Source organism: Nicotiana tomentosiformis, chromosome 1 (genome assembly GCF_000390325.3).
Source record: "Nicotiana tomentosiformis chromosome 1, ASM39032v3, whole genome shotgun sequence".
Taxonomy (NCBI): domain Eukaryota; kingdom Viridiplantae; phylum Streptophyta; class Magnoliopsida; order Solanales; family Solanaceae; genus Nicotiana; species Nicotiana tomentosiformis.
In genome coordinates this window covers 136,502,736-136,514,817 of record NC_090812.1, presented here as the reverse complement: position 1 = coordinate 136,514,817, position 12,082 = coordinate 136,502,736, and the positions used below count along the sequence as shown (strand labels likewise).

The 12,082-nt window shown below is 40.0% G+C and overlaps 1 protein-coding gene and 1 long non-coding RNA gene across 2 annotated transcripts; one reads left to right on the top strand and one right to left on the bottom strand.

Moving 5' to 3' along the window:
- The first annotated feature begins 4,725 nt into the window (after positions 1-4,725).
- Positions 4,726-5,530, top strand: LOC138910293 (uncharacterized). The gene is made up of 2 exons (XM_070201524.1): positions 4,726-4,813; positions 5,091-5,530. The coding sequence occupies exons 1-2, from the start codon at positions 4,726-4,728 to the stop codon at positions 5,528-5,530; spliced, it is 528 nt and encodes a 175-aa protein (XP_070057625.1).
- Positions 5,531-9,282: 3,752 nt separating this feature from the next.
- LOC138893346 (uncharacterized) lies at positions 9,283-11,431 on the bottom strand. Its single transcript, XR_011408701.1, has 2 exons — positions 9,604-11,431; positions 9,283-9,328 (listed from the first exon to the last, which is right to left on the bottom strand). It is a non-coding gene; the product is annotated as an uncharacterized lncRNA (long non-coding RNA).
- Between the last annotated feature and the right edge of the window lie 651 nt (positions 11,432-12,082).

Here is a 12,082-nt window from a genome sequence, read left to right as displayed (position 1 = left end):
TTCATGCAACAACAACTACCAGTCGAGCATTAAGATGGCTCCCTATGAGGCATTATACGGGAGACGGTGTCGTTCGCCAGTTGGATGGTTCGAGTTGGGAGAGGCTCAATTGTTGGGTACGGATTTGGTTCATGATGCCTTGGATAAGGTCAAGATTATTCAGGATCGACTTCGCACCACTCAGTATAGGAAAAAGAGTTATGATGGCCGTAGAGTTTGTGATGTTTTATTCATGATTAGAGAGAGGGTATTGCTCCGGGTTTCACCCATGAAGGGTGTGATGAGGTTCAGAAAGAAGGGCAAGTTGAGCGCATCTCAGTATACCCACTCCCGGAAGGGCTCCCACCATAGTTGCACACACAACCATCTTTCTTCTTCTTCTTCTTCTTCTTCTTCTTCTTCTTCTTCTTCTTTTTATTTCTTTCTTTCATTCATTCTTTCTTTCTTTCTTTCTTTGAGACGTTTTCCAAATACATAGGCAACACTTAAAGTTGTCATAATTTTTATTTAGACACCTCAATTAAAACTATGAGCTATTACCCAAATATCCAAATTACCGGAGTGTAAGGCCCCGTGATATAATGAATTATATGTGAAAATTGTTTTTGAACATATTAAGGAGGTTATTAAGTTCGAATAATTTGTGTGGAATAAGTTGGATATATTAAGTGGAAAGGATGTCTCAATTTGCACAACACCTGACTTTAAGCGAGTATTACTCTCATAGTAAAAAGATATTTTCCATGAATTTTCTACCTAAAACGTAGCGCTTCGAGTTTGGTTTCAAACGCATCAAACAAATTGTCATTTGGATATTTCTACAAGAAGTTATGATCAAATTACTAAAGTAAGGCAGGCGGAACAAGGAAAGTTTTGCTAAGGGTTTAAGGCCTTAAATCGCGCCTCGAGATCTCCAATTTTTGTTTGTATACCTCAGATGTCCATGGATGAGTGTAGCATAGTATAATCATGGTTTCATACTTATAGGAAGGTTTGGAAATGAGTTGGGGTCTACATTATAGCAAGGTATCGAAGGAGGGTAAGTTGGAAAACAAGAAATAGAGAAAGGATGCAACTGGGGGGCTTGTCTGAACTCGTGCGCCATGCGGTTTTGAACGAGTGAAAACCCCCAGCCATTTAAAAAAATAGTGAAGTAATGCCCCAGCATGCGAACTTGACCGAGAGCTCGTCCATGTCCGCGCGACGCGCAAGGATGGACAAGTTAGGCTTGAAGCCTTTATAAAGGGCATTTTGGTAGCTTACTTCCCCCACTCCTCTTGGCTGATTCTTGGAGCTCCTAACCACTCTCTCAAGACCCCCAACTTCTCCCACCTTCAAGGTGAGTAATCCCTACTAATTTGGTATTTCATTCCATCAATTTCACCCTAAAACTAACCCAATCCACCATGGAATCATTAGATTTTCAAGGAATCTTCCTAACAGCTCAAGTGAGGATTTTGCAAGATTTACTCCCAAAAGGTAATTCCATCTACTTGGACTTGAATGCATGGCTTAATAATGAATATATGAGTAGGAATTTAGAGATAGAACTTATGGGATGGTGATTGGAAAGAACAAGTTCACCAATTGAAAATCTGAGAATTTGTAGAGAATGAAAAGTTATTTGTTTGACTGATGGTAAGACATGAAAATGTTTTTGGAGGTCCTAAACTATTTATGGTTGGTTGTAGTATGAATTGGTAGGGCAAAGAGTGGGCAATGGATGAAGAAATATCATCAATGAAGGCTGTAGAGAAATGTGTACACTAGATGCTTGACATAATGTTCAAGTTAGCAAAATGTAAAACATCCTTGCTAATATTGGTACAATTGTGTTGCATTGTTGTTGATTGAAGTTGTGTAGTGTGGTGGACCATCGTAGTATCATTAAGGGGTGAGTTTGAGATATGTTGGCCAAACTCCTTCTATAGAATCAGAATCTATAAGTTCCTTGTAAGTTCCAAATGTGGGTTGCTCAAGCCCCTATTCTTATTGTTCCAAATTTCCTCTACTAATTGGTTTATTCGAATGCTTATGTACTCAATTCATGTTCTAATTTCCCTATCATGTAACTCTCCATTGGAAAAATATTTCAATTACGGTTATTGTATCTAATACTTATGACTTGAATCCATGTTTCAATTGCAAATCATTGTGCTCTCTTCTGGGAAGGAAATTTCAATGTATTTAAGACTCTTATTTCTCATATATTTAAAGTCATGATTTCCAAATGTTCTTTATGACCTATGATAATCCTTGAAAAAGAAAGAATAACAGTATGAGATAATTGAAATGCGACCATTGTGCCAAGAACAATGATTTACGTGAATGGCCAATTATGCCAATGAAGTGAAAGAGATTGAAAAAATCTATGAAATGAATCACAACTCTTTTATATGATAATTATTTTTGGGAGTATCGTTAGGTCATCGAGTAAGGGTGGGTTGAAATGACCTAATCCCGAAACTACACGTGCCGGCGTAGGAGTTATTCAGGGATAAATTTCCGTGGTGATGTATTTAGAGTGTTCCCCTTAATTGGGATGAAATGATAGCTAGAAAATGACCATGTCGACCCACATGACATTGTGGTAAGACGGCTTAACCGATCGGGCAGTGATCAGACACCATGTCACACACATGGTGGTGGTGTTTTATTTCTATGTCCACCCGCACACACTGGGGTGAGACGGCTTAGCCGATCGGGCGGAGATTGGTCCCCATGCCATAAGAATGGTGGTGTGTCTGTACCAAAGATCTCCCAACTTAAAACATTAATATTTACTTGAAGCTTTACCTTGCTCTTGACTTGGCATTTTAATATTATTTGAGTTTCTTATTGATACCATGTTCCTCTCCTTTTATGTTGGTACTCTATTCCATGAAAGGGTATTTACCTTTACATAATAGTACTATTCCATACGTACTAACGTCCCTTTTGTCGGGGGTGCTGCATCTTTAATGGATGCAAGTGGTTCCTCAGCAGGCAACCTTGATCTTCGTTAGTAGCTTACCCTCTACTCAGCGGAATTTGGTGAGCCCTATTCTGCTTCGGGGCCTTATGTCACTTGATATTATACTTTGTGTTTCGAGGTACAACCAGGGCCTTGTCACCGACAATTTCATACTACTATCCTGTTTCATTTAGATGATCCGTAGACATGTTGTGGGTTGTGGTTTGGTTTGGGGAAAACAAACTAGAGATGTTGTAGTTACTGGACATGTTTCCCCTTTTAAACTATGAACTTGTAATATTTTGGAAATCGTAAATGAAGTTTCTATAAGTAATGAAAATTGGTACTTCACATTTTATCCTCTCATGTCTATCTCTTGTTATTGATTCTCAAATTGATCATGGGCAAGATTGGATAGTAGGCATCGAGTAGGCTTGCTCGACTGGGGTATATAGGTTGAGCGCCGATCCCGCTCCCCAAGGATGCGACGTGACAAGTTTTGTATCAGATCCAGGTTTTAAAGTGTCCTAGGATTGTCTTGGAGCCGTGTCTAGTAGAGTCCTTCTTATAGATGTGTTGTCAACCACATCTATTATTATGAGGGTATTTGGGCATTTAGGAATGTTACCTTTCTTTGATATTCTAGATCGTGCGATCGAGCTTGATTATAAGAGTGTTCCCTTCTTAACTCGTGCATTATTCTAAATTTTCAGTACATGGTGCCTAGGAAAAAGGCAAGGAGTGGCCAAAGGGCTCGAGGGGTGAGCGCTCGAGGGGTGAAGATATTCCCTCAACCACAACACCCCCTGATTCTACTACTCCTGCTGAGAATGCGCTATTTCCTACTCCTGCTGAGAATGCAACGATTCCTCATCCAACTGATATTCCAGTTCCCCCTTCATCCTCAGCCACCGGTCCTAGTGTCTCTGATGTGAACCTTAGGGGAGCCATACAGATGTTGACCCAGATAGTGGCTTCCCAGTCCAAGAGATTGAATGCTACACCTACTTCTTCCAGTCACCAAGGGGATTCTACTAATTCTAGGTCAAAACGATTCCTCCAGTTGTATCCACCAGTATTCACAAGTACTATGCCCAAGGAGGACCCCCATGACTTTATTGATGAAATGCATAAGACTCTTTGTGTGATGCATGCCACTGACAGAAGCAATGGAATTGGCCTCCTATCAGCTGAAAGAGGTGGCGTACTCATGGTTTGAATTGTGGGAGGAGTCCCATGAGGAGGGGAGCCCTCCGACGAAGTGGAACGAGTTTTCGGATGCTTTTATAGACCATTTCCTGCTTGTCGAGACTAGGTAAGCCCACGCAGCTGAGATTGAGGACCTCAAGCAAGGTAGTATGAGTGTGTGATATTACCATATGAGATTCACGCATTTGTCTAAGTATGATGTTCACATGTTGCCCACCATGGAGGCCAGAGTTCGCCGATTTATGCAAGGCCTTATCCCTTTGGTTATCAACAAGGACGCTACCACCGTCTTGAATTCTTATATGAATTATGGGAAGAAGGTGGCATTTTCTCAAGCCACAAAGGCCCAAAAATTGAAGAACAGAATGGAGCGAGAAGGTAGCAGGAAGGCCCGGTCCGCCGGCAACTTTGGTGGTTCTTCCAGTTTTGTCAGTGGTGGAAGGGCAGTGCTCAGGGGAGGGTCGTCTAGACTGTCACAATATTTTGCTCAGTCGTCAGCTAGTGTACCAAAACCAGGGCCCGGTCAATAGCAATGGAGTCATTTCAGGCCCGGTCAGGGAAACATGGGATCTTATAAGCAGGGTCAATCGGGCGAGGGATTTCAGCAGCAGCGAAGGCCCCCATGTCCTAGGTGTGGAAAGATGCACTCAGGTATCTACTACATGAATTTTCCCATATGCTACGAGTGTGGTCTTAGGGGTCATATTTAGAGGGATTTCCCTTCGTCCTGTCAAAGTGCTTGTAGGGGTAGGGCCAACTGGCCAGTTCAGCAGCTAGTACTTCGGGAGCACGTCCTCTGGCTCGAGGTACTTCGGCACCCGTAGGGCATGGTGCAGCTAGGGGTGGTGCTAGAGTTCGGGACGGCCCAACAGGTTCTATGTTATGAGAGGTTTCCAGAGTTCAGAGACTTCTCCAAATGTTGTCACAGGTATATTGGCTGTCCAATATCATGGTGTATATGCTCTTATAGCTCCTGGTTCCACCTTTTCATATGTCAATCCTTATGTTGCTATAGAATTCAGGATAGAACCGGAACAACTTCATGAGCTGTTCTTTGTATCTACTCTAGTTGATGAGTCTATTGTAGCCGCACAAGTTTATAGGGATTGTATTGTCACGGTGAATGATCGAGACTCCACAGACAATCTCATTGAATTGTTGATGGTGGATTTTGATGTAATAATGTGGATGGACTGGCTTTATTCATGTTTTGCCAAGCTTGATTGCCGAACTAGAACCGTTAGGTTTGATTTTGCTAACAATCCAGTCATCGAGTGGAAGGGGGATGACGTCATGACAAAGGGTATTATTTCTTACCTTAGGGACGCAAAGATGATCAGTAAGGGGTGTATCTACCACTTGGTCTGAGTCACGTACACTAAGGCTGAGGCACCAACACTTGAGTCCGTGCTAGTTGTGAATGAATTCCAGAGGTCTTTCCTGATGAGCTTCCTGGGATCGCACCAGACAGGGAGATTGATTTTGGGATCGATGTGTTGCCAGGCACGCAACCTATATCAATTCCACCCTATAGAATGGCTCCGACAGAATTGATGGAACTAAAGGAGTAGTTGAAGGATTTGTCAGAAAAGGTTTTTATCAGACCAAGTGTGTTGCCTTGGGGCGCACTGGTTCTCTTTGTAAGGAAGATAGATGGGTCATTGAGGATGTGTATTGACTATTGACTTCTCAACAAGGTCACAATCACGAATAAGTACCTGCTGCCAAGGATAGATGACCTGTTCAATCAGTTGCAAGGTGCTAAGTACTTCTCAAAGATTGACTTAAGATCGAGGTATCATCAATTGAAGATCAGGGAGCAGGATATTCCAAAAACAACTTTCAGGACTCAGTATGGGCACTTTGAGTTTTTGGTGATGTATTTTGGGCTAACGAATGCCCCGACAACTTTCATGGATCTTATGAATCGAGTCTTCAAGCCTTTCCTCAACTCTTTCGCGATAGTTTTCATTGACGATATCCTTGTGTATTCACTCATTGATGATATCCTTGTGTATTCACTAACTCGACAGGACCATGTCGATAATCTTAGGGTAGTTTTGCAAACTCTGAGCCAGCACAAGTTGTATGCAAAGTTTTCGAAGTGTAAGTTTTGGATTGAATATATTTCTTTCTTGGGTCATGTCGTCTCTAGTAAGGGAATTAAGGTTGATCCTCAGAAGATTGCAGTAGTGAAGAACTGGCCTCGACCTATAACTCCAATAGAGATTTGCAATTTCTTGGGTTTAACTGGATACTACAGAAGATTTGTAGAGGGGTTCTCTTCTCTTGCCTCTCCATTGACTAAATTGACGCAGAAAGGCAGCTAAATTCTAGTGGTCGAATTCTTGTGAAAAGAGCTTTCAAGAGTTGAAGTCAAGGTTGACTATGACATCAATATTATATATCATCCGGGGAAAGCTAACGTACTGGCGGATGCTCTTTACCGGAAATCCGTGGGTAGTTTGGCTCACTTGGAGGCATACCAAAGGCCGTTGGCCAAGGAAGTTCACTGGTTGGCTAGTTTGGGAGTGCGGCTTGCGGACTCCAGCAAAGGTGGGGTGGTTATGCAAAATAGGGCCGAGTGATCACTCGTGGTGGAAGTCAAGGAGAAACAATATGATGATCCGTTATTGGATGGAATTAATAAACACAAAACCACAACTTTTTCTCTTGGCATGAATGATGGTACACTCTGGTACCAAGGGCGATTATATGTTCTGAACGTTGACGGTCTCTAAGAGAGAATCATGACCGAGGCCCATAGTTCCAATTATTCCGTGCACTCATGCTTTATGAAGATGTGCCATGATCTCAAAGAAGTCTACTGGTGGAATGACATGAAGAGGAACGTAGCGGACTTTGTGGCTAGATGCCCGAATTGTCAGCAAGTGAAGGCCGAGTACAAGAAGCCCGGTGGTTTGGCACAAAACATAGAAATTCCAACATGGAAGTGGGAGATGATCAATATGGACTTTGTGGTAGGTCTCCCTCGCACGCCTTGTAAGTTTGATTTGATTTGGGTGATTGTGGACTGACTCACAAAATTAGCACACTTATTTCCCGTTAAGGCCACCGACACAGCAGAACACTATGCTCAGTTGTATATCAAGGAAATAGTCAGGTTGCATGACACTCTAGTTTCTATCATCTCAGATAGAGGGGCAGTTGTCATGCCCCAAACTCGGGGAGCGTGACCGGCGCTCAACTGAGAAAAGAGGAGATGTACTCCGTTAATCAAATACTGAAAAAATTTCATTAACCACTTCCATTTCATTCCCATTAACAACATCATTCAATATTTCCAAGATAGTACGAGTTTATAGATTAAATGAAAAACATGTTTCCAAATACCAACAGTTCTAATTCAATTCCCAACATCAAACATCATCCATAACCCGTCTACGGAGCCTCTAAGTACAACTGAAGATAATATGGAAATACCGGCAACAAGGCCCCGACTATACCTCAAAACACAGTACATGAGAAACAAAAGATATATGACCCCGAAATGAAGGGGGCTCACCAAGTCAGCTGAAGAGAGTGTACCGCTATAATAGATCAATGTCGCCTGCTGTGGAACCACCTGCATCTATTAAAGATGCAGTGCCCCCGGAAAAAGGGACGTTAGTATTGTCGAATAGTACTAGTATGTAAAGCTAAAAGTCCTCTTTTAAAATAGAATAACCATATAAGAAAAGTAAAACCATAGAAACAGCAAGTCACAATTAACTATATCCAAATGCCCATTGAAACATAACAATTTTCAAAATACAAAAATAATATATATTTTTGGTTGGGAGATCATTAGCACCGATATATCACCGTCTTTGTTAGCACGGAATACAATCATGCCCGATCGGCTAGGCCATCTCCCCACGAAAAATATGGTTTGACATGTGATGCGAAAGAAAGTTGTTACCAAGAGTAGTACCACCATGTGCACAACATGGCATCCGATCTCCACCCAATCAGCTAGGCCCCCTTCCCACATATGCCGTGTGGGTTGACTTTTCCAATTCACAGCTACTACTAATTTCATCCCAATTAAGGGGAATAATCAAAGTTTTACCAATATTTCAATTTCATCCCAAATAAGGGAAATATTCACAATCCACCCTACACCGACATGTGTAGTTTCAGGTGTGGGCCTTATGACCCACCCTTCCTCGATTTTGCTAATGATACTTCCAAAAATATTTTTATTTTTTGATTTGAACACAAATGTTATATAAATACAATTATACTCACCTCAAACTCTTTCACATTATATAAATTCTCGTTAGTATTTCCAATCACTCACAACAACAATAGTTCCTTGGCTCATTTGGCCATTCACAAGATTCTTTATTCTTGGCACGGTGGCCGTATTTTATTTTTCACACTTTCACCTCTTTTATTTTCAAGGACACCATCAAATATCAACATACAGAATATTTTAGAAATCATATACTTCAAATCCATTTGTAATGGGAACTTTAAACACAAAAGGTTTCTTCCCAAAGAATGGGGCATACCAACCAGCAATAGAAACACACATCAAAATAATAAACAATCAATACACTATTTATTCTTGAAATACTCTTCCCAGAAATGACAATGTACAATTTCAATACCTGAGTGTGTAAGAACTCGAATCACGCTGGATATATTTTTAAAGCAAAGTATTAGTTAAACCAGCCATTTATGGGCATGAATTGAGTACAAAAGCTTTTAGGCAATTCTATTTTTGAAATATTTTTTAAACAATTGAGTCGAGGCTCATTTCATATTCTTTATCGCATCCTCTCATTTCATTTGCACTACTAGCCACAATCATAACTTATATTCTTGGCACGTTGGCCACACTCTATATCCCCAATTCACTTATTTCATTTTCAATCATTTTTATAGATTATCAACAACAAGATATTTTCAATTAAGACTTTAGATACACATATGAGCAATTTAAGCCTTAAACATATCGACGTTTTCGCACACAATTTGGCATACTAGCTTTCATTTGAAACACGACTCAAAACTATAATATTTTAATACACAACCCATACTTTGAAAGTCACGGGAACATTATGGAATTCGATTCTAAGAGAGAAAGTTTAGCCAACATACCTTGTCTGAGCTTTCCTTAAGTTACTACAACTCCCAAACACTTCTAGCAATAACAATCTATAGGAAGATAGTGAAAATTGGTTAATAATTAGATGGATTTCCATGATGTAACTCTCTTAGGAATTTTATCAAACACCTAACATGTGAAATAGACCACAAGGCTCTACAATGGAGATCCTTTCATCCCTCAACCAATTTCAACAAGAAACTACCCAAAATGATTTATTAACCCCACATACTACAACTTTGTGTCACATGCATGGCCTATTTCCAACCTCACAATATATTTTAACTCATAACCTCTTGTATGAAATCTTAGAAGTAGGACTTACCCGGATGAAGGATAATCTAGTGATTGGCTTCCTTGATTCTTGAAGATTGGTGCAAGATTGGATGATTGGGAGGTTAGGTTTTCTCCTTCTCTCTCTAAAATGCTCTCACCTCTCTCTAGACTCACCAGAAAATCATCCCAAATAAAGCCCTAAAGGCTATTTATTAAAATGGGGTCGGTCTTCCAGAACACTCAATATCCTGGAAGAAGAACTTTTCATCCTAAGTTGTTTGTTACTTTTTGCAGGATTTGGATATAAGCTTATAAACTTGAGGTAACTGCAGGGTTTTATGATTTCTGAAATTAACAGAATAATCCTATACTACTACTGCTGCAGGAACCTTGAAGCTACAACTCACAGCAATATGTATCAATACAGTTTCTGCAACACACACTTCTACTGCTCAGTTTGTTTTGAAGAGATTGATATGTCTCTTTTTGTGACAATTCCCAGTTGTATTAATATGTCAACATTCTCAGTATGGGAGTTATTCAACACATACAACATGGTCTTTTTGAAGCACACGAGCAGCATCTGGTTTTTAAACAGGAACTTCAAAAAGGGAATCTACCATAATTGATTTGAATGGAAGCATGCATTGGCAACAACAGAGCTGGAGATTATCTGGAGAGCAATCAAAATTGGTTCGATTAGGAATTTATGGAATCTTTCAGCTATTAATACAGTAGTAACTGGAAAGATACTACACAGCAGTTCAATCAGGAATGCACCATGCCTTTTTTGGTCAATCAACAGTTCAATTAGGAACACAACAATGACATACCAACAAGGTTGAACCCACAACATTCCATCGACAATCAACAACCAATGTTACTCACTGCTACCAGAACATAAAATAACCTGGTAGCAGAAACTGTCCTACTAACTTGTTTGCAGGAAGCAGATATAGCTTCAGTTGGTTAATGCATCTACATAGAGTGGATACAATTGACATGGTGCTACAAGTCATGTTTTCTCCAGCAAGAATACATAATTATTCATTCACACTTCACCTGCTGTTGAGCATCTCCCAATACATCAACAAACAAAATTTCATCAGATCTATCAAGCTGGATTCGAGCAGGGGTTGTTGGAGAACAGGGAACTCACAACAATATGGAACACTACAGTTAAAGCACAACACATTTGGTTTTGGAGTTGTTGAATGTCTGTCTCTGGTTGTGTCAATTCACAGTGATAAGTATTCGTTGAGGCTGCAACTGCAAGTATTCTTCTACGACTACTTCAACGGAGCAACATTACAAATGAAGAACAAGTTCTACTATTTCTGCACAACATCTCTCCACTGCTTAAGTTATTTTGAAGTTATTAACTTTATGTATCTTTTCGAATCAATACACAGTGGTATTAGCATGTTATCATGCTCATTCTGGGTTTGGTTCGACAAATTACATCAACAATACTTCAACAAGGCAGCAATTCACTATACAATAGGAAGCACATTGGTCACAGGCTCTTCGATGGACAGAGGGATCTTCATCATTAACTGGGTGGTTGGTTAAAATTTACAACTACATGCTGGAACTCAACCAAAGAAATCTCAAATGCATGTTCACTGTATAAAAAATGATGCTGGAATGTTTCAGCCCAAATTTCACAATGTCCAAATTGATTTGCTTTACAACTACTGGATTTAAACATACCTACTCCTTTGTTTGCAACAAATGGCGCCTGGTGAGAGTTTTGTAGGTGCTACAACAAATTGTTGGCAACTGGTGTGTGAATTCATGGTCGACGACAACAATTGGACGTTTCAAATCACTAGCTTTGTATTTTCCAACTTTCATCACTCTAGTGATACATTGTATTTGGTAGCAATAGCCATTGGATTTCTTTGTCGTATTGTTTGTTTGTAGTTCACTTGAACATTTTGTAACTTTTACCCAATTTGGGATTTATTATATATAACAGCTACTAGGTGAACAACCTAGTAGTATATTTGCTAAAAGAAATAAAAAAATAAAATGGGGTCAGGTTGTAAAAACTCCGAAATTTTCACTGCCGCGTTGTATGGGGCATCGCGGTAGTGAAAAATGTGCCTAGAAACGAAATTTTGAAGTGTTCTGGAAATCCCCACAGGTGCGCCGCATGGGGCGGCGCGGTAGTCACACATTCTGTCAGCTTTTGGTAATTTGGTCATAACTTATTTTAGGAGTATCCAAATGGCAAACGGTTTGAAGCGTTAGAAACTAGACTTGAAGATCTTTCATTTGATAAGTTTTTCAGCATATAAATCATTATTTATAAGTAGATAAGCTCGTCCAAAATTTGGTCTTGTGCGTACTCATTTGGAACTTTAGTCTATCATGTAATTTTCCAACTTGGCTTAGACTTAGGCCTCTCCTTAGACCATACATCACTTATAATATGCCCCGTACACTTATTATCATATCTAATTAATATCCATCATATTAATAGCCCTCGTCTGTATATAAAATAATATAATTAGCACACATCA